This window comes from Salvelinus fontinalis, chromosome 13 (genome assembly GCF_029448725.1).
Source record: "Salvelinus fontinalis isolate EN_2023a chromosome 13, ASM2944872v1, whole genome shotgun sequence".
NCBI classification, from domain to species: Eukaryota; Metazoa; Chordata; class Actinopteri; order Salmoniformes; family Salmonidae; genus Salvelinus; species Salvelinus fontinalis.
In genome coordinates, this window is record NC_074677.1 from 17,443,062 (window position 1) to 17,469,610 (window position 26,549).

General features: G+C 43.2%; 1 protein-coding gene across 2 annotated transcripts in view; it reads right to left on the minus strand.

Moving 5' to 3' along the window:
- LOC129868183 (protein Jade-1-like) overlaps positions 1–8,255 on the minus strand; it is a 240,879-nt gene extending 232,624 nt beyond the window's left edge. Inside the window, exons 1-2 of one of the 2 annotated variants that reach the window (XM_055941925.1) lie at positions 7,202–8,255; positions 7,046–7,094 (exon numbers count right to left, since the gene is read on the minus strand). Coding sequence is in view for 1 of the 2 variants with exons in the window: in XM_055941924.1 (XP_055797899.1) it covers positions 7,046–7,147 (102 nt within the window). In the remaining variant the exon portion in view is untranslated. Of the gene's footprint in view, positions 1–7,045 lie in introns of both variants that reach the window. The other variant, XM_055941924.1, reaches the window with a different exon arrangement.
- Positions 8,256–26,549: the final 18,294 nt, after the last annotated feature.

A 26,549-nucleotide genomic window follows, 5' to 3' on the forward strand; every position in this document is an offset into this window, starting at 1 on the left:
GAACTACAAAAATCTCTGAAACTGGAAACACTTATTTCCCTCACTAGCTTTAAGCACCAGCTGTCAGAGCAGCTCATAGATTACTGCACCTGTACATAGCCCATCTATAATTCAGCCCAAACAACTACCTCTTTACCTACTGTATTTATTTATTTATTTAGCTCCTTTGCACCCCATTATTTATATCTCTACTTTGCACTTTCTTCCACTGCAAACCAACCATTCCAGTGTTTTTTACTTGCTATATTGTATTTACTTCGCCACCATGGCTTTTTTTTTTTTTATATATATATATATTTTGTTTGCCTTCACCTCCCTTATCTCACCTCACTTGCTCACATTGTATATAGACTTATTTTTCACTGTATTATTGACTGTATGTTTGTTTTACTCCATGTGTAACTATGTGTTGTTGTATGTGTCAAACTGCTTTGCTTTATCTTGGCCAGGTCGCAATTGTAAATGAGAACGTGTTCTCAATTTGCCTACCTGGTTAAATAAAGGTGAAATAAAATGTAAATAGTTACCCTTGTTATTTGTTTGTTCATTATTATTTATTTTTGTAATCATTTTTTTATTATATATATTTATTTATTTTTTTGGGGGGGGGGTAGAATAGCATTTATGTATTTTGTATATAGTTGTTTCCTTCAAAATGTATCACTGTGCCAATTTGGCCACTTGGGTACATTTGTGTGGGACACCTGGGTGATCTGTCTAAAACTTTGCTCAGCTATTGTTGCCATCTTATGTTCTTCATTCAAATCATCCACAGCATCCTATCTGTATGTTTGGCTGTTCTTGGCCATTTGACAGATGATGCAGCAACAATAAAAAACAGAAAACGTATGTTTATTTCCTTGTATTTTCTTCTAGCAGATCTATTGTGTTATATTCTCCTACATTCAATTCACATTTCCACAAAATTCAGAGTGTTTCCTTTCAAATGATACCAGGAATATGCAAATCCTTGCTTCTGGGCCTGAGCTACAGGCAGTTAGATTAGGGTATGTCGTTAGGCGGAAATTGAGAAGAAGGGGGGGTACCCCAAAGAAATTAAAGGTCTTGTCGTGCCCTCTTCACAACAGTTTTGGTGTGTTTAGACCATGATAGATAGTTGGTGATGTGGACACCAAGGAACTTGAAACTCTCGACCCGCTCCAATACAGCCCCGTTGATGTTAATGGAGGCCTGTTCGACCCGCCTTTTCCCGTAGTCCACGATCAGCTCCTTTGTCTTGCTCACATTGAGGGAGAGGTTGTTGTCCTGGCACCACATTGCCAGTTCTATGACCTCCTCCCTATACGCTGTCTCATCATTGTCAGTGATAAGGCCTACCACTGTTGTGCAATCAGCAAACTTAAATGATGGCGTTGGAGTCCTGTTTGGCCACGCAGTCGTGGGTGAACAGGGAGTACAGGAGGGGACTAAGTACACACCCCTGAGGGGCCACAGTGTTGAGGATCAGCGTGGCAGACATGTTGTTGCCTACCCTTACCACCTGGGGGCGGCCCGTCAGGAAGTCCAGGATCCAGTTGCAGAGGAAGGTGTTTAGTCCCAGGGTCCTTAGCTTAGTGATTAGTTTCATGGGCACTATGATGTTGAACGCTGAGCTGTAGTCAATGAACAGCATTCTCACATACACTACCATTCAAAAGTTTGGGGTCACCTAGAAATGTCCTTCATTTTGAAAGAAAAGCACATTCTTGGTTATTAAAATAGCGCCAATGTTGATATTCCATTTTTTTTATCTGCCGCTTCCAGCTACAATAGTCATTTACAATACTAACAAATGTCTACACTGTATTTCTGATCAATTTGATTTTAATGGACAAAACAAAGCTTTTCTTTCAAAAACAAGGACATTTCTAAGTGACCCCAAACTTTTGAACTGTAGTGTACATCGCCACCCCTTCTCTGCCGATCACATCTAAAAATGCTGTAATTAGCAATGTCAATGTCGTTATCCATGATCAAAATATTTAACCAAGTCTCTGATAAAACAAGAATGTCAGTGTTCGTGTCGTGCATCCAGATAAAGTCCATCTTTGACATCATACTTCGCACATTTAAAATGTAACAAACCCAGCCCTTTGCAAGACTTAAAAACAGCAGGGGTGTCCATATTTACCCTAACCAGGTTGTTATAAACTTGATCATTAAGTAAGTCAGGCACCCTAAACACAAGAGCCCATAGTGTAGGTGGTCGTCAGTGTAGTAGCTACAGCATCTGTGTACCCGGTGTCCGTACACCCTGAGGAAGATAGCGTCAGTGTGGAAGCTGCAGCATCTGCGTACCCGGTGTCCATACACCCTGAGGAAGACAGCGTCAGTGTAAAAGCTACAGCATCTGCGTACCCGGTGTCCATACACCCTGAGGAAGACAGCGTCAGTGTAAAAGCTACAGCATCTGCGTACCCGGTGTCCATACACCTTGAGGAAGACAGCGTCAGTGTAAAAGCTACAGCATCTGCGTACCCGGTGTCCGTACACCCTGAGGAAGACAGCGGAGACAGTGGCTCAAAACAATGAGAGTTTAATGTCACAACGCTGCAAGAAAAAAAATCAGAACGCTATGGTGCGTGTCGTCTCTTCCTCCTGGATCCAATCACACTCCATTCACGCCCTCCACAGGTAGAGCTGATAGCATCTGACTTTTGGCTAATTTCAGAAGGCCGTAAGGTGGGGAAATGCTCAAGATCCATGAAAGTTCCATTACAGTGGTCTCTTCGAAAAGAGGCATTAACAAATGCAGTTACACGCGAGGCGTCCTTATTCAAAATCAGACGCTCATCCAGAGCTTTAATTTCCTCAAGTAAAGTAATGATCTTCTTCTTGCAGCATTTTTTCCGTGGCATTTGACACAGGTGAAATTTTCAGAAACGTCCTTCACTGGGATGAGTGTTAACATGTCACATAAAATGCATTTAATGGCCTTATGGTCGGCGAAAGAGTCCGAGTTTTCACTGTTTTGTGTAGAAGCAGGAGAAAACCCTTTACTCAATTGAGCAATTTTGCTTGACATTTAAATGAGGGTATGGACGTCCTAAGGATCCCGGATAGCAAGGAACGTTCATCCAGGCAATGCTTGGGACGAGAGGCAGCGCTGTGCCGGATGCAAATTTTGTGATTGACGTTTTTCCTTTCAACTGACAAATACCAGGATTCAGTGGCTACAGCCTTAAAAATCGATGAAAACATAGTTAAATACCAATACATTGAAAATGTGTCCAATGTCGTTGTTTTCCAGCTCGATAACAGCTCAGTCTTCACATGCATTTTTTGGGCTGGACTCAGTAACACAATTTTTGAATAAAAAATCTTGTCGTTCTGGTGGTACTTACATTAATGTTATTTCCTCAAATTTAAGAAATCAGCTTTATTGCTATAATAATCAAAATATTGGCAGTTTTGGGTTATCTGAGAATATTTCCACTCCAAAATCAGATCCAAATATTCCATATTGGTCGAGCTCTAGTCTTCAATACAAAAGGTCATAATTTATTTTTCAGGCCAAGCCACAAAGCACATTGCACCAAACAGTTTTGCAGTATTTGAAAAAATAAATGTATTGGTGATGTCATAAGATCAAGCCAACAAGCCACCAGCCATTCCTATTCCTTCCCTTCTGCTTGGATGGCATCTCCCTCCTTGACACCCATCTCTCCCTGCAGCCCCCTTGTGTGTCCATAATGCCCCCCTATAAAAAAGCCATGCCTTACGTCCAAAGTGGCCATTGTGCCTTTGGGCTGAATATAATACACTGAACAAAAATAGAAACTCAACATGTAAATTGTTGGTCCCATGTTTCATGACCTGAAACAAAAAAAATCCCAGAAATGTTCCATGAGAACAAAAAGCTTGTTTCTCTAATATTTGGCACAAAATTGTTTATATCCCTGTTAGTGCGCATTTCTCTATTGCCAAAATAATCCTTCAACCTGACAGGTGTGGCATATCAAGAAGCTGATTAAACAGCATGATTATTACAGGTGCACTTTCTTCTGAAACTCATCAGTCTATTCTTGTTCTGAGAAATGAAGGCTATTCCATGTGAGAAATTGCCAAGAAATATCTTGTGCAACGCTGTGTACTACTCCTTTCACAGAACAGCGCAAACTGGCTCTAACCAGAACAGAAAGAGGAGTAGGACGCCTCGGTGCACAACTGAGCAAGAGCACAAGTAGATTAGTGTCTAGTTTGAGAAACAGACGCCTCACAAGTCCTCAACTGGCAGCTTCATTAAATAGTACCCGCAAAACACCAGTCTCAACGTCAACAGTGACAGGGCGACTCCGGGATGCTGGCCTTCTAGGCAGAGTTGCAAAGAAAAAGGCATATCTCAGACTGGCCAATAAAAATAAATGATTAAGATGGGCAAAAGAACACAGACAATGGACAAAGGAAGATTGGAAAAAAATATTATGGACAGAAGAATCAAAGTTTGAGGTGTTCGGATCACAAAGAAGAACATTCGTGAGACGCAGAAAAAATAAAAAGATGCTGGAGGAGTGCTTGACACTATCTGTCAAGCATGGTGGAGGCCATGTGATGGTCTGGGGGTGCTTTGGTGGTGGTAAAGTGGGAGATTTGTACAGGGTAAAAGGGATCTTGAAGAAGGAAGTCTATCACTCCATGTTGGAACGCCATGCCATACCCTATGGATGGCGCTTAATTGGAGCCAATTTCCTCCTACAACAGGACAAGGGCCCAAAGCACAGCTCCAAACCATGCAAGAACTATTTAGGGAAGAAGCAGTCAGATGGTATTCTGTCTAATGGAGTGGCCAGCGCAGTCACCGGATCGCAACCCTATTGAGCTGTTGTGGGATCAGCTTGACCGTATGGTACGTAAGAATTGCCCATCGAGCCAATACAACTTGTGGGAGGTGCTTCAGGAAGCATGGGATGAAATCTCTTCAGATTACCTCAACAAATTGACAACTAGAATGCACCAATGGTCTGCAAGGCTATAATTGTTGCAAATGGAGGATTCTTTGACAAAAGCAAAGTTTGAAGGGCACAATTATTATTTCAATAGAAAATCATTATTTATAACCTTGTCAACATGTTGACTATATTTCCTATTCATTTTGCAACTAATTTCATGTATGTTTTCATGGAAAACAAGGACATTTCTAAGTGACCCCAAACTTTTGAACGGTTATATATATATATATATATATATATATATATATATATACGTATATATAATTAAAAGTCTGGCTACATTTTCTGGCACCTCCCTCCTGTCTGGACATGACAAACTATAGCCAATACACATAGGCTATCACCTACACTTTGACATGTAGACTAATTATGGATCAACATTTACATACACTTAAGAGAATAGCTAGTGTTTTTCAGGTTTTAAAATCAATTTAATTAGCTATTTTGTTAATGGCCTTGGTGCCCTAGCAGATGGGTCTTGGTGCCCTGGCAGATTGGGCACCTTTTGAAGGCCTAATGGCCTTGACCCTAAAAATCACAAAATTCCAGTTTTGCTTGTAAACTGTACTGTTCTTTTCTAGGTAAGAATAGCTGGCCTCCAGGGAAAAATAGAGAATTGAGAGAGAGAGAGAGATTTGAGAGGGGGAGAGATTTGTGAGAGGGAGAGATTTGAGAGAGAGAGAGAGAGAGAGAGAGAGAGAGAGAGAGAGAGAGAGAGAGAGAGAGAGAGGAGAGAGAGAGAGAGAGAGAGAGAGAGAGACGTGCCCCCACACCATGACTCATCTCCTGTTTCATACCCAGCTGGAGGGTGGGTAGGAAGGGAGCTGTCACAACTGGGAACATTTAACAAGTCCCCAGATGATTCAGACTTAATTGATTCAAGGAAATAACCAGTTCAATTACATCTGTGCAATAAGAGAAACAGGATGGATTGTTATACTATTCTAATCATGGGAGCCGGTAATGGATTGTAAGCAACAATATTTTACTGGTTAGTTAGTTATTAAAGAGGACCATTATAGAGTAGCTATAAGGAATTACCTCAAGAACACATTTGAATGTAATGTATAAGAACTTAAATATCAATGGGAGCCCCCCACAACTGTCAAAGATATCAATGTGAGGCACCCTCAAGAATCAATGTGTAATTTGAACCCTGGAAATTCTCTATCCAAAATATATCTGACTATGAACATCAAGTTCTCATTTCTTAAAATGGGAACATCAAGATGCTGCTCTGTCCCTCTACTAACCATGCGCAGCAACAAATCTAGTCCCACCCCCTGTTCTATGGGCGCAGAGTTTCTGAAGGTAAACAAGAGCCACTCCCCCCTACAGTAGATCCGCACAGCACGCAGCGAGTGGCAGAGACGGAGATAAGAGTACTGAGCTTGTTCTAATTCTTAGATATATGCGTGCTTAGCCTTCCAAAATACCTCCCCTTTTTGGGAGCGTAATTCACATGCACGTGCGCCCCTAATTTCAAATCCACAATTGAGCGACAATGGATGGCAACAATAACTTTTGTCAAATGCAGTTTTATAACGCAATCATTATTACCAAAATTATCCTCCTCTATTGTAATATTTTCAACAGGCAGATAATTTTTGATCACATTAGCTAAGTGTATTTTCAGCGCCATACGTTGGCGTGCCGCGGTCCCTCCTCCCGCAAACATGCACACACTTGCATAAGTTGCCAATTATTTATTAGAATTAAACAAATAATTAAATAATGTATTTCACCGGCGAATGTAATTTAACAGCACCTCGGGAAAATCCCGCCACCAATAATTATTTAATAACAGCAGTGAACATGACCGCCCGTCTATAAATAATACTCGCTGCGTAGTTGGCGTTGCAAACATTGCTAGTGAACTGGGACCTGACATTTTCATATTTTATTCAATAAAAAAGTTGCAGTTGCATGATGTTCTACCCGTGCTCGCTATTTAGCTAGTTATCACAACCATTAGACCCATGCACACTACACATTTCCCTACCCGCTCTGGAAGTGCGTGCTTCTCACCCTGTGCTACATGCTACTGCATCGTACTGTACTTCTTGGGGGAAGCAAGAAACCAAAATCTAACCCACCTTTTTATCTTGATTGCAGTCAGGGTCGGGCTGCGAAACGTCCTCGACTCTGGACGATGGGCGATGATGAGAAATTACGATATAATTTGAAGCTAACCACATGTAGCTAGCGACAGTGAAATTCACGGTGGTCAAATTCCAGTGTAGCCAACTTACCCCTAGCTAGCGAGCTAGTTAGTTAGCCCCCTGACTATTCACGTTGGTGACAGGACTATGCCTGCGAGGCTGTATGGTGTTGACAGCACGTCAGATGCTCTCCCAAAAGTCAAAATAAAAAGTACCAATTGACAAATTTACTCCATGATAGTCTATCCGACAGTATAACATAATAGTCAACAAACCTGCGATGTCCGAATTCGCAGGTATCGGCTAAATGCAGTTAGCTACATTTAGCTGACTTTAGGAGTATATCATCCTTAAATCCAAATTATCTAGCTAGCTAGTTAACGTGCTTGCAAGATAGCCGCATCCAGCAAGTCCGTTCTACTGTACACTAGCTATGGTACAGCAAGGTAAGCTAACAAATATAATTTTGAAAGCCATGTCGCATTTCGAAAATAGTCCAAATCCAATGTGGTATCCCCCAGGTCCTGATTTATCATGGGAGTATGTTTTCCTCAAATCCAGTAGAAAAAAATGTATGCCTAATTTTCAAATAATGAGTCATGAAAGATAGCAAGCTGGCTAGTTTGGCATCGTTACACCTAAAAACATATAGCCTGCTCAGTCCTGCCCGCTCGCGTTCTTCTCTCTTGTGCGATTGCACTGGCGGGTGCGCAACCTTACAACAAAATAAGATCATACTTTAAACTCTTGGCGCCATATGAATGACGTATTTAAATTTGCTGTCCCTGAGAGACGATACTAATATCTTTAAAATGGCTTACTTTCGCCAAACATCATGCATAGACTACAACCTGAAATAGGAAAAAGGGATTATATTCTTCACCTGTCACTCTTTTGAAAGTGAAAGCTACCGTTAAATGGGCGGTTTGTTTGGGCGGGTTCATGATAGCAGCACAATAATCGAACATTTACAGAGACAACGTTGAAAAAAAACATACATTTCCTAAATAATATTGTTAACGTTAATATTTGTCTTCTTTTCATAATAATAAGACATTGAACAAACATATACTTGGAAATAAAGTTAGATCTACTTGCAAACGTTTTACTCAATATTCAATCCACTCCAATCCACGATGTAGGTTCACACATTGACAAAAGATAGACCTATCAATCCACCTCATTTACTACAATGACATGTAAATAAGGAGTGAGCTGTATTTTGTAGATCTACGGTGTAGGTTATTGTATCAAGTAGTAATCACACGCGCTTTCATGTGGCGAGCGCGCCTCCTACTTGCAGCTCCGGGGGCACCTGCAACAGCCAATGATGCATCGCAGGATTTTTACATCAATGCTTGTTGTGTTTCTGACATGTTTGGCACGCATTTCTAGAACAAAAAAATAAAATACAAATGGTACAGTTCTTTCTTTACGCATCTCATCCTCAGACTATCATCCAATGTTCATTCCCCATTGCCCCCCACTCCCCTTTCCCTCATGACCACTAATGAAAAATAACTTCATACCATATGTAGTTCATCATGAAACCCTATTCAGGAGACAAGGCGAAGAGGAGTGCGTTCAGAGGAGTATTGGGACACAGTTTCCAGTTTGACATTTTCGTCATCAGCACACACTATGCTGGCAGGTGCAGAAATCCACATTGCTATATCAGGGCCCATATCCTCAAAGTGTCTCAGAGAATGATTGCTGATCTAGGATCAGTTTGACCTTTTAGATCATAATGATTAAGATTAGATGTAGATGTATCACTCCTACTCTGAGACGCTTTTTGGATAGAGGACCTGGTGTCGCTCCATCAGTAATGGGGGAATGCTCTTTTACACAAAGTTAAATGAGGCTGTGAAGTACACCGGATTTTTATGGCACAGATTCAAATGTGCTGTAGCAGCCTTCCTGCCCCGCACCACAGGTGGGTTAAGTGCCTTGAAAAACATGCAATGCCTCTGTAACGGATGTGAAATGGCTAGCTAGTTAGCGGGTACGCGCTAGTAGCATTTCAATCAGTTACGTCACTTGCTCTGAGACTTAAGTAGTGTTGCCCCTTGCTCTGCAAGGGCCGCGGCTTTTGTGGAGCAATGGGTAACGACGCTTCGTGGGTGTCAGTTGTTGATGTGTGCAGAGGGTCCCTGGTTCGCGCCCGTGTCGGGGCGAGGGGACGGTTTAAAGTTATACTGTTACATTGATGCTGTTGACCCGGATCACTGGTTGCTGCGGAAAAGGAGGAGGTTGACAGGGGGGTGAGTGTAACGGATGTGAAATGGCTAGCTAGTTAGCGGGTACGCGCTAGTAGCATTTCAATCAGTTACGTCACTTGCTCTGAGACTTAAGTAGTGTTGCCCCTTGCTCTGCAAGGGCCGCGGCTTTTGTGGAGCAATGGGTAACGACGCTTCGTGGGTGTCAGTTGTTGATGTGTGCAGAGGGTCCCTGGTTCGCGCCCGTGTCGGGGCGAGGGGACGGTTTAAAGTTATACTGTTACACCTCTCCATGGCCGTTTGATTGTGTGCTCCATTACTGTCTACTGGACTCATTGTTTATTTAGCAGATATTCAGCCATGCTGCAATATATCTTGTGTGAGTCCCAAAATGGCACGTACCCTATTCCCTGTGTAGTGCACTACTTTTGACTCGGACCCATAGGGCTCTAGTCAAAAGTAGTACACTTTAAAGGGAATAGGGTGACAATTTATATACAAGACCCTCATAGGCAGGTCCCCCCTCACCCTCAGCTCACTCCTTAACATCTCCACTACCAATAGCAGCCTGCGCTCTGGTAGATGTATCACTCTGGTCATTCCAGAGCCAGCATTTGCTTTGGCCTTCGTTCATTCCAGTTTTTCTGCCGCCAACAACTGGAACGAGCTGCAAAAGACCCTCAGTCACATTCATCCCACCAGACTCCTTCAAAAATATATTAACTGAGGTGCTATCTGATCAATGTACCTGCTGATCATTAAGTCTGCTGTGTTGCCTTGGACTTTTCTGCTCTAACACACTATGAATATTTCTTATTGTTGTATATTTGATGAGGTTGGTGGCACCTTAATTGGGGAGTACTGACTCGGGGTAATGGCTGGAGCGGAATCGGTGGAATTCTATCAAATACATCAAACACATGGTTTCCAGGTGTTTGATTTCATTCCATTTACTCCGTTTCAGCCATTATTACGAGCCGTCCTCCCCTCAGCAGCCTCCACTGATTTGTATCTTTCCAACAGTCTTTCGATCAGGACAGGGCATCCAAATGTCACCTACCTACATCAATGCCACTGTATCTCCTGATGGTTAATATTGCAATAACCTACTTGTCGGGAGTGTAGACTTGGTGCCAATAACATCCCAATTCTGATAATTCAGAGATTATATAGGGTAATTTTCAGTCTGACAAACTGGGAGAGTGACAGACTGAAACACCTGCAGAAAGAAAAGTCATCATCAAATGAGGTTCATTATGGTCTAGACTGTCGACTCCTAAAATTATCTAGGCCATTCATTGATTACAGCTCTTTCATACTTGAAATCCCTATAGAGATCTTCAGCATAGCACTCTGCAGTATTTTATAATTATATGGTACAGGCCTAAAAAAAAACTGTGATTGAAAAGTGTGCAATGTTTTAAACTGAGATGTGAAGATGTTATCATTATCTCCTGAGGTAAAATAAGCTGAGCATCTATAAGAGACTTATCATCATCGGTATATAATTATAAAGCCATCATTTGTTTTCCTCTACAAGCCTAGCTGACTGTATACCTCTGATAATTGTCCCATTTGTGCGGCATTGACCTTGTTGTACAAAACATTTCAGGTTATGTCCCAAATGGAAACCTATCACCTTATATAGTGCTCTGCTTTTGACCGGGGATTTGGGATGCAAACCCAGTCAGTAGTATTGAAGCGGGGGGTAATCCTTCTTCCTTGGCTCATCACAAGCATGCTGCTGAAAAGGATACCTGTTGTCTCAATGGCTCCCAATTATAGTTTCTCCTGACTAAGCAAACATACATTAGATGACTCATCAAAAATATTTGTTGTGAAGCCTCTTGGAACAGTGTATTATGTCAGCATCAGTGTATATTTCATGCTGAGTGAGGGGGTGCGCTATGTTGTGCCTATAATTATAATGGTTTATTTCACTCTATAAAAGGGGAATCGTATGGGTTGGAAGCTACCCATATATAACATAACCAAGATTGCCAATATTTTGATTGAGATTGTAATGTATGCACCTCATTATATTTCAACCTCTGGGATTTCCCTTTGTAATGAATGCACAAACAGCTAGAAGCGTAAGTGGCAGAGGACATTGTGTTTTTCATATGTACATCTACATATACAGTATACTTAGCTCTGTGAGACTGCCTGTATAAATATGTATGGGTGCTATATGTAAGGGTGTGTGCAAACAAAGCATTTTGGAGTGCTTGCATTTAAACTGGGACTAGTCTTTCTTCCAGCTGGTTCTGTGGGTTTTGACATTTCTCTGATAAATCCCTTACAGCACTTTGCACTGCAAGTCATTTACAATACTTGACACTGCATAGATAATACAGAGAGGTGATGTTTGTAACACTTCACATTTTTGGGGTATACTTATAGTATAAGGATTTATAAAGGGTATAAGTAGTTTATAAGCTGTTAATTATTAGTAGATAGTTTATCCATCTGTAATCACTGGTTATACCATTTTGTGATTGTCATATTGGTGCTTGCCACTTATTTGTGGTTGATGATTCCTTCTGTTATTTTTTACTTTCTCAGGAAGATGTGAAAGAGCAGTAGTGCATTGTACTTTTACCTTGTGAATGGTGGTGTTAAAATATCTATACATGGTGAATTATACATTAAGGGGTAACCAACTAGGCCTACTCAGCAATACAAGTCCTACACACGTTTTATTACACTTTTGCCCCCATCCCCTATCTTGTTCCATTCATACTTGTCAGGGTGTTGTCCCAACCCGTTCATATAGACAGAGTTAGGTAGGGTGGTCTGTGAAACACCTTGTTGGCTTGCCCCTGGAATCTTACAGCATATCAATGACTTCGTGTCAAAACAAGCCCCCAAAGGCTCCTTCCTTAGAAATGATGGGAGTATTTCTCTCTGATCTTGTTCCAGGCATGTCTGTAAAGAAAGTGCCCCCTGGTTACATGAAGACAAGGCCAAAGAGGTGTCAGTATGTTCTTGGAGGGTTTCTATTCTACCCTGCCTTTGAAAAAAAGGCCTTTCTTTTTATGGGCAAGTAGCCTGGGGTACTTTTGGGTCGGGAGGATATCATATTTTATTTTTTTATATATCACAATGTTCATTTATAGTATCTTTATCTCTGTAGTGTCAAATGACAAAGAAGACTATAGCTTCTTACTGAATCTGGTGTTTCTCTGTCAAAGGGGTAAAGGAGTGATGTACGTCCATTAATTTTAGCATGTAAAACTTGGTGGGGCAAACTCCCCCCAAATTGTTTTTGATGCATGCCAGCAAATCCACTACTCAACATAACACAACACTAAACAATACACTAATTGCACTTTAACAGTGACAAATGGTGCACACAAAATGTTAGGGCCTACATAAAGCTGTCCCAACAGCAGAGTCCCAACATCAGTCCCCACACCTTACCACTGCTACACCTGGCTATCAGCGGAGTCTTGTCTGGCAGCGAAACAGTTAATTCAACCTAATTTTCTACCTTTAAAAAAATATAGCTGATATGGCTGACTTGCTTAAACAAATGTGGTTTCTACTGTTAATTGAGATGTACAAACTATAGCATAAGGGGACAACGAGTGGATAAGAAGCAATCCGTAATTTCGATTATGACGTTAATGAGCAAGCTAGGACAGACGTTGTCAATATAACTATTTGTTCAGCACTTTTGAAACATACAGCGACAGAATTAAGAACATGGGCTGTTCTTACAGTATTCTCCCTGTATACCAAGTCAGAACCATAGGATAAATAAAAGGGGCATATCAGCAGACAATGAAAGCTCTTAAAATATTTGATGATTACATTTCTCTAAAACAGGCTATAGGCTACATGTGCATCACCAAGTCAGAACAGTAAGCTAAATGATGATGGGAAAGTGGACCAAATTATTAGGGTGAGGCACATTGGTTACAAACAGCTTACTACCCAACATACACTTAGTATTACTTTCTTAGTTACAGTATACATATCTCCCTGGTATATTACATAATTTATGCAGCATCATACAAGACTCACCTTCTTCTCCTGTGTTCACTTGAACCGGAAGGAAGCACGGCGGCCCTGCGTGGGCAAATTTTGTCATCAAACTTTGTCGTCAAAGACTGGCATTCTCTGGATTTATGGTGCTTTCAAGACAACTGGGAACTCGGTTGAATCATAATGACGTCAGTGATCTTCAGGTCAGAGGTGTAGAAAGAGGCCAGAGTTCCGACTTGCAATTCCAAATTGGAGGACTGTTCAAAGCATATTCTCCCAGTCGGAGCTAATCTTTTTCTGAGTTCCCAGTTGTCTTGAACTCACTGAAGTCTGAGATTTCCCAGTTCCGAGTTTCCAGTTGTTTTGAGCCGCAGACTCGGTCTCGACCTTTGAGTCTTTAAAGACTCATCTCCTATGATTGAGTGTAGTCTGGCCCAGGGGTGTGAAGGTAAACAGAAAGGCACTGGAGCGACGAACCGCCCTTGCTGTCTCTGCCTGGCCAGTTCCCCTCTGTCCACTGGGATTCTCTGCCTCTAACCCTATTATGGGGGCTGAGTCACTGGCTTACTGGTGCTCTTCCATGCCGTCCCTAGGAGGGGGTTGAGTCACTGATGTGATCTTTCTGTCCAGGTTGGCACCCCTCCTCGGGTTCGTGCCGTGGGGAAGGTCTTCGTGGGCTATACTCGGCCTTGTCTCAGGTTAGTAGGTTGGTGGTTGAAAATATCCCTCTAGTGGTGTGGGGGCTGTGCTTTGGCAAAGTGGGTGGGGTTATATCCTGTCTGTTTGGCCCTGTCCGGCGGTATCGTCGGACAGGGCCACAGTGTCTCCCGACCCGATCCCGAAAGGTTCTGGCCTTTCTAGGGAGTTTTTCCTAGCCACCGTGCTTATACATCTGCATTGCTTGCTGTACAGCACTTTGTGCCATCGGCTGATGTAAAATGGGCTTAATAAATACATTTGATTGATTGATTGATTGAGCATGTCAGAAGTCATGCTGGATTGACAGCATGGCCAACATTGAATGTTTATCATTTTAAGCTTGGAAAAGAGACCCTTAAACTCAGACTTGGACCACTGTTATGAGAATTTTGTTATCAATGTTCATAAACTTCAATTAATCTACTCAGTCTGCAACCCAGAGTTTGTAAGATTCTGGGTGAATGAAACAGACAGATTTCCCAGCTTACAATAGTCAAAACGTTTATTCACGAGAACGTTCTAGTCCGTTGTACAAAAACATCAATTTTATACTGGCTCCTTACGCACATACCTTCACACACAAATCTTAAGCTACGCCTTGCTCAGACAGTCTGTGTTTTTCCACTATAAAGATACTGTACATTGTTTAATCTGCAACATGTTTCATAATTTTCTGCAAGCCTAACAGTTTCTCCCCTCCACGGGTGGAGACAGAATGTCCTGTAAGGAACACAGTATTACAACTCGTCTGTCGATAGCTCCTCTCATCATTTGTTTCCCACTTGCACTCTGCTTACCTACTAAAAAGGAACAAAAGGTCCTTGTTCTAATTCTGACTAAAACTACACACATCATCAGATTATAGTTTTATGATTCTAATAAATTTCATACAATTATATGGTTTCAGAGTGGAATTATTTAATCATTTTCTTTAACCATATAAATTCTTTTTTCAGTTGATTGTTGACTTAATTCATGATGGTGACTGCTAGCTTGATAGCTAAGATTTTGAAAGTATGATGTTGACATGACCAGTCCAATCAAAGCTGCTGTAGATATAACGTGATATGACGTCATTTTATCTGTGGCCAATGACCTTGAACCTTATTTGATGGGCATTTCTAATGTAACTCTATGGCAGCACCCAAGGGGCTTGAATTTTCAAGCTCTACCCGTAGATTTTGTGGTGACGTAGTATCCCCATTAATGACAGAACACTGAGCCAATCACGGTGCAACTAGAGAACATTACCAACCCCCACCACTACAGAAAACACTGAGCTAGGCTGAAACACCTGCATTTTGGAGCTGCCTTACTCAAGAAAGCAAAATATGTGGCTTTATTAACTCACAGATTATTTTTTTTACATTGTTCGCAAACTGATATTTGACATGTATTAATGCCAAAATAACATGCAAAACAAATGTATTTATTTATTTTTAAGCTAAACAGGTGGGGCTCAAAACCCACCTGCCCTGAATGACGGGTTGCAACTCTCTACTTCATAAACAGTATGCTTTAGAAGGCATAGATTATTATACCAGGTATGTTGAATAACAAATAATATCATTCACAAAAAATCTTAATCCAACCTACAAATATTCTCCTACTTTCTGTTGATACTCAGACTTGATGTTTCTCTTGCCACAACAAATTAGAATGTCACAATTCGTATGTGCCCTGTCATGCCAAATAATCTCCCCCAGCCAAAAAGTGTCCCCCCTGCGTCACAATGGGATTCGATAAACTATTAGAGTCCATTGCTACAGCAACGGTGTGATGACCTAATGATTATCATTTTGTCAAATTACATTCTTTTCATCATCGCTATGCAAACAAGGCTGATTTCCTCAACAATTTCGCTGTGTAAACAAGTTTTGTTTATGCTAATAAAATGAAAACATTACTTTGAACTACTTTTGAGTACCTTGTTAACATTACAACATGAAATCCATGTCTGAATCATTGCTACGTTTTGGAAATAGCAAAGAAAACGTGTAATCTGCTTGACACATTAAAGTTACTTACCTTCCAGATCAAAAAGTCTGCTAATTTCCACCTCATTCAGATAGGGTCAAAGATAGGGTCAAAGATAGGGTCAAAGTAGTGGAATGGGGTAGTGGATTTTTAATGAGTGTAGGGTTAGTTGGAAGGATGTATTGTTTTATTTTTTTCTATCACAAAGTACATGGATTTATACTATAGTCCAGTTGGGGGCGGTAATGCAACATATTGGATACCAACCGCCGTTAAACCCCACCGAAGAAGATACTTCCTTCATGGGTCCCGAGTTTAGAAGCAATGGCGGAGGCGGGAAGCATTGTGTGATTCTGTTGACGCAAGTAAAGTTGGTGAGAATGAGTGGATGGTGGTAAAGAAGAGTGGAGTAAAAAGGCTTGAAGTTGGAAATGAACAGCAGTTTATGGTTGGAGTGAGATTCATGAGCAATGATGTTTTTTTGGGTGACCGTTTGATTTCTCGAAGATGGTGAAGGATGACTGGGAAACGTGGAAATGGTCAGAGTGACCAGGAACGGTATGATGTTGATTTCATGTATCAAAAAGAGAAATCTCTGTGTGGCTTAACAAGCTATCGACGTATGATGTGGAAAGCTATGATTTTCAGAGTAGGGCACCGGTTAAAAGGTGTCATCGCTGGCATCTCGTTGGACATAGAGGCTGTGTGGTTTAGGGATAACATGCCAGGAGTGGTAGACGCACGTCGCTTGACCTGAATGATAGATGGAAAGAAGGAGGAAAGCCTATCGGTTTTACTGTCTTGATTAAATGGTGTTCCCGACTTATGTAAAACTTGGGTATGTGAGATATGCGGTGAGACCGTATGTACAGAAACCACTGCAGTGTTACAATTGTAAAACGTTTGGACACGTGGCAAGTGTTTGTTGAATTAATAAGAGTCTGAAGCACATTGCTGTAATTGTAATGGGCTAAAGGAGTGAGTAGAGATGAGATGGTAGTGGATGTCCCTGCAGTGAATGCTGTTCAGGAGAAGGATCCTGACACACTAAGGCCCAAATCAAACGAAAAGCATTATTTTACTAGCAAGATAGAATGCATGGTAGTGACCGAGAGAAAACAGAGGGCCTCAAGCATCAATGGCGTCACGCGCGCAAAGAGCTTCAAATTAGAAAGCAAGTCTTTTCTCACTTGTCCAAGCAACTTTGCGGGTTAGGTGGTTAACAGCCTAATATTGGCTATCAATGTAGCAAGAAACTAACTATAACTGGTTTTAGCTACATATGGCAAATTTAGAGTTCGTTTTTGTCAAGTTAAATGGGAAGAACATGACAGAAAGCCTCACAGAAGACGGCAGGCATGCTAACAAGAGCCAAAGCGGCATGGATACACAAGATGCCGTGAGTTCAAGCAAGAGAAAAGACAAGATGGACCAGGATGAGATCCTTGCAACCTCTTTACCTCAATTAAAAATCCACCGGAGAAAAAAGTGAGAGGACATTTCCATGTCTGAACTTTTCTCTGCAATCCAGACCCTGACTACTAAACAAGACACCGCATTCTCCAAAGTTTCCATCATAGAGTGGGCTACTAAAGAAACAACAAAGAAGATTTTGTGAGCGAGAACAAGGAAAAGATAAAGTTTCTAGAGAACGAGCTGAAGAAACTGCAATCCCAAAATAATGAGCTGTTGAGAATGTAGCTAAACTTCAATGGTACTCTCGCAGGTGGAATCTGAAAATCCAAGGCGTAAGAGAAATAGAGGGAGAAGACATTAGGGAAGCGGTCATCAATATCCTGGGAAAGGTGGCTCTGTGCATCAAAGACAAGCTAAGAGACGTGATCGATGTGATACATCAACTTACATTTACATTTAAGTCATTTAGCAGACGCTCTTATCCAGAGCGACTTACAAATTAGAAAGTTCATACATATTCATCCTGGTCCCCCCGTGGGAATTGAACCCTGGTCCCCCCGTGGGAATTGAACCCACAACCCTGGCGTTGCAAGCGCCATGCTCTACCAACTGAGCCACACGGGAAACAAAGGTCTGATGGACCCCCTCACAATGTCATCATGCGCTTCACTATGTGCCACTACATGGTCATCATCTGGAAAATTTTCCAGATGAGAAGAAGCTCCGCATCAAAGAGGCTCTGATACCGCAAGATCAGACTGCCAGGGGGAAACTGTGGCCACTTATACAGAAGGCTCGACAAGAGAGAAAGAAGGCTGGGTTCAAGGGCCCACACACATTCATCGAAGGAAGAAAAATGACTGGTTAACTCTGGTGACATGACATGAACCACACTTGAACTGTGAGTACTGCCAAGAGTGCTAAAAAAAGAAAAAAGGGTTTGTTTAGGTGATAATGCCTGAGAAGACAATGTTTGGATATATCCTCCGAACACCGGCTGAGGGCATTATCACTTTTATACAATGGGTTACCAACATTTTCAAATAATGATTAACATATTTTCATTAAAAACGTTATTGAGGGGCCTCCCGGGTGGCGCAGTGGTCTAGGGCTGCGCCACCAGAGGCTCTGGGTTCGCGCCCAGGCTCTGTCGCAGCCGGCCGCGACCGGGAGGTCCGTGGGGCGAAGCACAATTGGCCTAGCGTCGTCCGGGTTAGGGAGGGTTTGGCCAGTAGGGATATCCTTGTCTCATCGCGCTCCAGCGACTCCTGTGGCGGGCCGGTCGCAGTGCGTGCTAACCAAGGGGGCCAGGTGCACGGTGTTTCCTCCGACACATTGGTGCGGCTGGCTTCCGGGTTGGAGGTGCGCTGTGTTAAAAAGCAGTGCGGCTTGGTTGGGTTGTGCTTCGGAGGACGCATGGCTTTCGACCTTCGTCTCTCCCGAGCCCATACGGGAGTTGTAGCGATGAGACAAGATAGTAATTACTAGCGATTGGATACCACGAAAATTGGGGAGAAAAGGGGATAAAATGAAAAAAAATTAAAATAAAATGAAAAAAAAAACGTTATTGTGATGAATTTATTCATACTATTTCATCCTTCCACAAGATATTGTCCCGACACAAATCTAGGGTTGCTACCCAAGCCGGCTGGTCGTTCGTTCTATTGGTCCGGTTGCCAGAGACGTGACCCAGTCGTTCAGTCTTTTTGTTCTGTATCTATGGATGCAACCCAGCCGTTCGTTCTAAATGTTCTATTTCCATACTGGTTGGCAACCATCTTATTCCTTGCTTGCTAGCTAGCCAACTACGGCTAATTTACTGTCACGTCAAACAGTACAGACAGAATAACAACAGTAGCTGCATTTGCATTTGTTTAAGCTGTTTTCTAGTGACATTTATTTGGATACATTCAAAGCAATGAGCTAATGAGGCGTCCTTTTGCCTGGCATAGAAAATGTGCTCTCTCGTCAGGACACTGTTGTTCAGAGGAGCTAGCCAACAACAAAGCTAACACAATAACTTAAAAAACACAGCTAACAAAATAACTTCAAACTGAAGCTGGAAAGACTGCAAACTAGCTGCACTTCGTTTGACCTTTTTTCATATTACCTTTTTTTATATATATCCATAAAACTGATGTACGCTGATTCATGATTTAGACTGGCTGAGAAATGCTGCCTGTCTGCCTGTCTGCCTGTCTGTCTCATCCCGACTCCCGAAAGGTGCATTACTACTGGACAACTGGAGATCGAATTTGAATATTGAAACAATGTTGCAAATGTCAAGAGACAGCATGGTTTATATAAATCTCTGCTGTTGAAAAATAAATGTTAGTCTAAAAGAAATGTGAGATAATGTCTAGATGCTATTTATAGTGGAGATCGAGTTTATAAATTGCTTGGCTGGGCTGATGAGACTGCGCAGTCAGATGGAACAGAGTGTAACGAAACTCTAGTTCTTCCTCCTCCTCGGACGAGGAGAGGAGATAGGGATTGGAAGACCAATTTGCAGCGAGGTATGATGACATAATGAATTTTATTTACAATACGAAACTAAACACACGAAGAACACTTGATAATTACAAAACAACAAACGAACGTAGACTGACCTAAAACATAATTCCAAGATGGCGTAGCAGTGTAGACGTCTTTGTCCTGTCGTGTCCCGTGTCCCTTGTATATATCTTTTTACATCTTTTTCTTCGCATATCTTTTTAAAAATATTTTCTTAAACCTTAACTTCTACTCTCCTGCAACCCGCCTCACCCATTGTGGCGTGGATCTGCTTTTTTCTAAAGTATTTCTATTTACTTCTGATCTGGAATCCATCAACTAAAGATAGCCAGCTAACCACCTACCAGCTATCAGTTAGCAAACCATTGCTAGCGGTCATCAGCTAACCTTTAGCTCGGAAAGCTCTCGCTAGTTCGAACAACGTGACTAAAACCAGAGCATAACGGACCTATTTCTCTCCATATCCCCGGATTCCTACCGCAAACTCTGAACATTTTCATCTGGATCTTCGCAACTAGCTAACCACAATCCCGGGTGACCACTCCTGGCTAGCGTTTCCATCCCGGAGCAAGCACCAATTAGCCTGAAGCTAGCCCGCCTAGGGCTCCTGTGCTACCACTGAAGCCCACTCCTGGGCTACAATATCCGGACCCCTTTACTGCCGGTACGGAGCACGGAACCCCGCGAATCCTCTACGACTGGAATACCGACATAATCTGCCCGAGGACTCCAACAGGCCCCTCAGGCGTGACGCCCGCTGAAGGCCCATTCTGCTAACCTACTAACCTACCTACCTGCCTGCCCCGGTCTGCTAACTGCTAGCTTATCTTGCAGCTAGCGCAGCCAGGAAGCTAGCACCAGTTAGCAAACACAATTCTACAATTCACAACCTCTCTTTCGCCATCGCCATCCGGCTTGGATTCTCTGTCGACACGACCACGTCTGGTCTGCAGACGAATACCCCATCCGCTGTGCCCTCAACCGGCCTCCGTCTGAGCAGACCCCCTCCGTCTGAGCAGACCACCCCCCGGGCTACTAACTTTAAACGCGTGCTAGCTTAGTGGAGGCCTCACTGCTCCATCTACGGCTGCCCCCTGGACACTATGATCACTTGGCTACATAGCTGATGCCTGCTTGACTGTCCATTAATTCACGGTACTCCATTCTGTTTATTTGTGTTTTATCTGTCGGCTCTGTGCTTTAACTCAGGATCTGTGTGTAGTTAATCCGACCCTCTCTGCCTAGTCGTCGCCATTTTTACCTTCTGTTGCTGTGTTAGCTGACTAGCTGCTGTTATCTCACCTGTTGTTTTAGCTAGCTCTCCCAATCAAGACCTGCAATCACTTTATGCCTTATTGTATGTCTCTCTCAAATATCAATATGCCTTGCATACTGTTGTTCAGGCTAGTTATCATTGTTTTGGTTTGCAATGGACCCCGTAGTTCCACTCTCCGTACCTCTGATACCTCCTTTGTCCCACCCCCCACACATGCGGTGACCTCACCCATTGAGACCAGCATGTCCAGAGATACAACCTCTAGTATCATCACCCAGTGCATGGGCTTGCCTCCGCTGTACCCGTGTCCCACCATACCCTGGTCTGCACATTATGCCCAGAATCTATTCTACCACGCCCATAAATCTGCTCCTTTTATTCCTTGTCCCCAACGCTCTAGGCGACCAGTTTTGATAGCCTTTAGCCGCACCCTCATCCTACTACTCCTCTGTTCCTCGGGTGATGTGGAGGTAAACCCAGGCCCTGCATGTCCCCAGTCACCCTCATTTGTTGACTTCTGTGATCGAAAAAGCCTTGGCCTCATGCATGTCAACATCAGAAGCCTCCTCCCTAAGTTTGCCTTACTCACCACTTTAGCACACTCTGCCAACCCTGATGTCCTTGCCGTGTCCGAATCCTGGCTTAGGAAGGCCACAAAAACTCTGAGATTTCCATACCCAACTATAACACTTTCCGTCAAGATAGAACTGCCAAAGGGGGAGGAGTTGCAATCTACTGCAGAGATAGCCTGCAAAGTTCTGTCATACTTTCCAGGTCTATGCCCAAACAGTTCGAACTTCTAATTTTAAAAATTAATCTCTCCAGAAATAAGTCTCTCACTGTTGCCGCCTGCTACCGACCCCCCTCAGCTCCCAGCTGTGCCCTGGACACCATCTGTGAATTGATCGCTCCCCATCTAGCTTCAGAGTTTGTCCTGTTAGGTGACCTAAACTGGGATATGCTTAACACCCCGGCAGTCCTACAATCTAAGCTTGATGCCCTCAATCTCACACAAATCATCAAGGAACCCACCAGGTACAACCCTAAATCCGTAAACATGGGCACCCTAATAGACATTATCCTGACCAACTTGCCCTCCAAATACACCTCTGCTGTCTTCAATCAAGATCTCAGCGATCACTGCCTCATTGCCTGTATCCGCCACGGGTCCGCGGTCAAACGACCACCCCTCATCACTGTCAAACGCTCCCTAAAACACTTCTGCGAGCAGGCCTTTCTAATCGACCTGGCCCGGGTACCCTGGAAGGATATTGACCTCATCCCGTCAGTTGAGGATGCCTGGTCATTCTTTAAAAGTTACTTCCTCACCATATTAGACAAGTATGCTCCATTCAAAAAAAATGCAGAACCAAGAACAGATATAGCCCTTGGTTCACTCCAGACCTGACTGCCCTCGACCAGCACAAAAACATCCTGTGGCGAACTGCAATAGTATCGAAGAGCCCCCGCGATATGCAACTGTTCAGGGAAGTCAGGAACCAATACACGCAGTCAGTCAGGAAAGCAAAGGCCATCTTTTTCAAGCAGAAATTTGCATCCTGTAGCTCTAACTCCAAAAAGTTCTGGGATACTGTAAAGTCCATGGAAAACAAGAGCACCTCCTCCCAGCTGCCCACTGCACTGAGGCTAGATAACACGGTCACCACTGATAAGTCCGTGATAATTGAAAACTTCAACAAACATTTCTCAATGGCTGGCCATGCCTTCCTCCTGGCGACTCCAACCTTGGCCAACAGCCCCGCCCCCCCCGCTGCTACTCGCCCAAGCCTCCCCAGCTTCTCCTTTACCCATATCCAGATAGCAGATGTTCTGAAAGAGCTGGAAAACCTGGACCCATACAAATCAGCTGGGCTTGACAATCTGGACCCCCTATTTCTGAAACTGTCCGCCGCCATTGTCGCACCCCCTATTACCAGCCTGTTCAACCTCTCCTTCGTATCATCTGAGATCCCCAAGGATTGGAAAGCTGCCGCGGTCATCCCCCTCTTCAAAGGGGGAGACACCCTGGACCCAAACTGTTACAGACCTATATCCATCCTGCCCTGCCTAGCTAAGGTCTTCGAAAGCCAAGTCAACAAACAGATCACTGACCATCTCGAATCCCACCGTACCTTCTCCGCTGTGCAATCCGGTTTCCGAGCCGGTCACGGGTGCACCTCAGCCATGCTCAAGGTAATAAACGATATCATAACCGCCATCGATAAAAGACATTACTGTGCAGCCGTCTTCATCGACCTGGCCAAGGCTTTCGACTCTGTCAATCACCATATTCTTATCGGCAGACTCAATAGCCTCGGTTTTTCTAATGACTGCCTTGCCTGGTTCGCCAACTACTTTGCAGAAAGAGTTCAGTGTGTCAAATCGGAGGGCATGTTGTCCGGTCCTCTGGCAGTCTCTATGGGGGTACCACAGGGTTCAATTCTCGGGCCGACTCTTTTCTCTGTATACATCAATGATGTTGCTCTTGCTGCGGGCGATTCCCTGATCCACCTCTACGCAGACGACACCATTCTGTATACTTCCGGCCCTTCCCTGGACACTGTGCTATCTAACCTCCAAACGAGCTTCAATGCCATACAACACTCCTTCCGTGGCCTCCAACTGCTCTTAAACGCTAGTAAAACCAAATGCATGCTTTTCAACCGTTCGCTGCCTGCACCCGCACGCCCGACTAGCATCACCACCCTGGACGGTTCCGACCTAGAATATGTGGACATCTATAAGTACCTAGGTGTCTGGCTAGACTGCAAACTCTCCTTCCAGACTCATATCAAACATCTCCAATCCAAAATCAAATCTAGAGTCGGCTTTCTATTCCGCAACAAAGCCTCCTTCACTCACGCCGCCAAACTTACCCTAGTAAAACTGACTATCCTACCGATCCTCGACTTCGGCGATGTCATCTACAAAATAGCTTCCAATACTCTACTCAGCAAACTGGATGCAGTTTATCACAGTGCCATCCGTTTTGTTACTAAAGCACCTTATACGACCCACCACTGCGACCTGTATGCCCTAGTCGGCTGGCCCTCGCTACATGTTCGTCGTCAGACCCACTGGCTCCAGGTCATCTACAAGGCTATGCTAGGTAAAGTGCCGCCTTATCTCAGTTCACTGGTCACGATGGCTACACCCACCCGTAGCACGCGCTCCAGCAGGTATATCTCACTGATCATCCCTAAAGCCAAAACCTCATTTGGACGCCTTTCCTTCCAGTTCTCTGCTGCCTGCGACTGGAACGAATTGCAAAAATCTCTGAAGGTGGAGACTTTTATCTCCCTCAACAACTTTAAAAATCTGCTATCCGAGCAGCTAACCGATCGCTGCAGCTGTACATAGTCCATCTGTAAACTACCCACCCAATTTACCTACCTCACCCCCGTACTGCTTTTATTTATTTACTTTTCTGCTCTTTTGCACACCAGTATCTCTTCTTGCACATGATCATCTGATGATTTATCACTCCAGTGTTAATCTGCTAAATTGTAATTATTCGATTTATTGCCTACCTCATGCCTTTTGCACACATTGTATATAGATTCTCTTTTTTCTACCATGTTATTGACTTGTTTATTGTTTACTCCATGTGTAACTCTGTGTTGTTGTCTGTTCACACTGCTATGCTTTATCTTGGCCAGGTCGCAGTTGCAAATGAGAACTTGTTCTCAACTAGCCTACCTGGTTAAATAAAGGTGAAATAAAATAAAAATAAAAATAAAAAACATGTGAACTTACATATAACGAAGAACGCACGAACAGGTACACGACTACAAACAAACGATACAGTCCCGTGTGGTAACATATACGCACACAGGAGACAACCACCCACAACAAACAATGTGAAACAACCTCCCTATGTATGTCTCTCAATCAGAGGAAAACGAAAACACCTGCCTCTGATTGAGAGCCATACAAGGTCAATTAATCCTGACACTTAACAAGGAACAAACACAGAGAATGCCCACCCAGCTCACGTCCTGACCAACAAAACAAAGCTATACAAAAGGAAAACAAGGTCAGGAACGTGACACAGAGTAAATACGCATTTTAACGTCATAGATTTAGCCAGTGGTAACTTGTGGAATAGACCCTGGCTGGAATGCAGTTTTAACCAATCAGCATTCAGGATTAGACCCACCCGTTGTATAATATACTGTTAACCACCGCTGCCTCAGTTGAGCATAGTTTTCTGTCGGAGTAAACCTCTCAAGGTTTACTGTTTGTTTTATTGTTCACATAACTACATCTGTTGTCTAGTTTGTGTCTTTCTTTTTTATGCAGGAGTTTGTTTTCAACTCAATATTTCAACTCAATATTGTTAGCCTGAATGCTAGGGGTTTGAGAGATCGTACAAAAAGGAAAGCCTTATTTTCATATTGTAAATGCAGTAACGCAGATTGTGTCCTTCTTCATGAAAGTAATTTGTGTGAAAGTGACTTGAAATTTGGAAGTCCTAGTGGGAAGACATGGCCTATCTCAGTCATGGAGCAAATCATTCCGTTGATGTTTTTGACACTTATCCACAAGTTTAAGGGCGACATTCTAGAATCCACATCTTCACAGGATTGGAGATGGGTCATAGTAACTGTTAAACTTGACAATACTATTTTCATCATCTGTCATGTTAACTCTCAACTCACATGCTCCAAATAAGACCCTTTTTGCCCAACTTACCAGAAAACACCTGATGACTCTGCTGACTTGTTTTCCTCCTAGAATCAATGCTCTCAAAATAGCAATACCATCACAACATTATGCAAGGATCTCTCTGTTGATGATGCCTGGCGTTATTTGTTGATGATGCCTGGCGTTATTTGTTGAATGATGCCTGCCTTTATTTGTTGATGATGCCTGCCGTTATTTGTTGATGATGCCTGCCGTTATTTGTTGATGTTGCCTGGCGTTATTGTCACGTTCTGACCTTTATTTTCCTTTGTTTTGTCTTTAGTTAGTATGGTCAGGGCGTGAGTTGGGGTGGACAGTTCTATGTTGTCTGTTTCTATGTGGGGTTTTCTAGTTTGGCCTGACATGGTTCTCTTTTCTCCCCAATTTTCGTGGTATCCAATCGCTAGTAATTACTATCTTGTCTCATCGCTACAACTCCCGTACGGGCTCGGGAGAGACGAAGGTCGAAAGCCATGCGTCCTCCGAAGCACAACCCAACCTAGCCGCACTGCTTCTTTAACACAGCGCGCCTCCAACCCGGAAGCCAGCCGCACCAATGTGTCGGAGGAAACACCGTGTACCTGTCCCCCTTGGTTAGCGCGCACTGCGCCCGGCCCGCCACAGGAGTCGCTGGAGCGCGATGAGACAAGGATATCCCTAC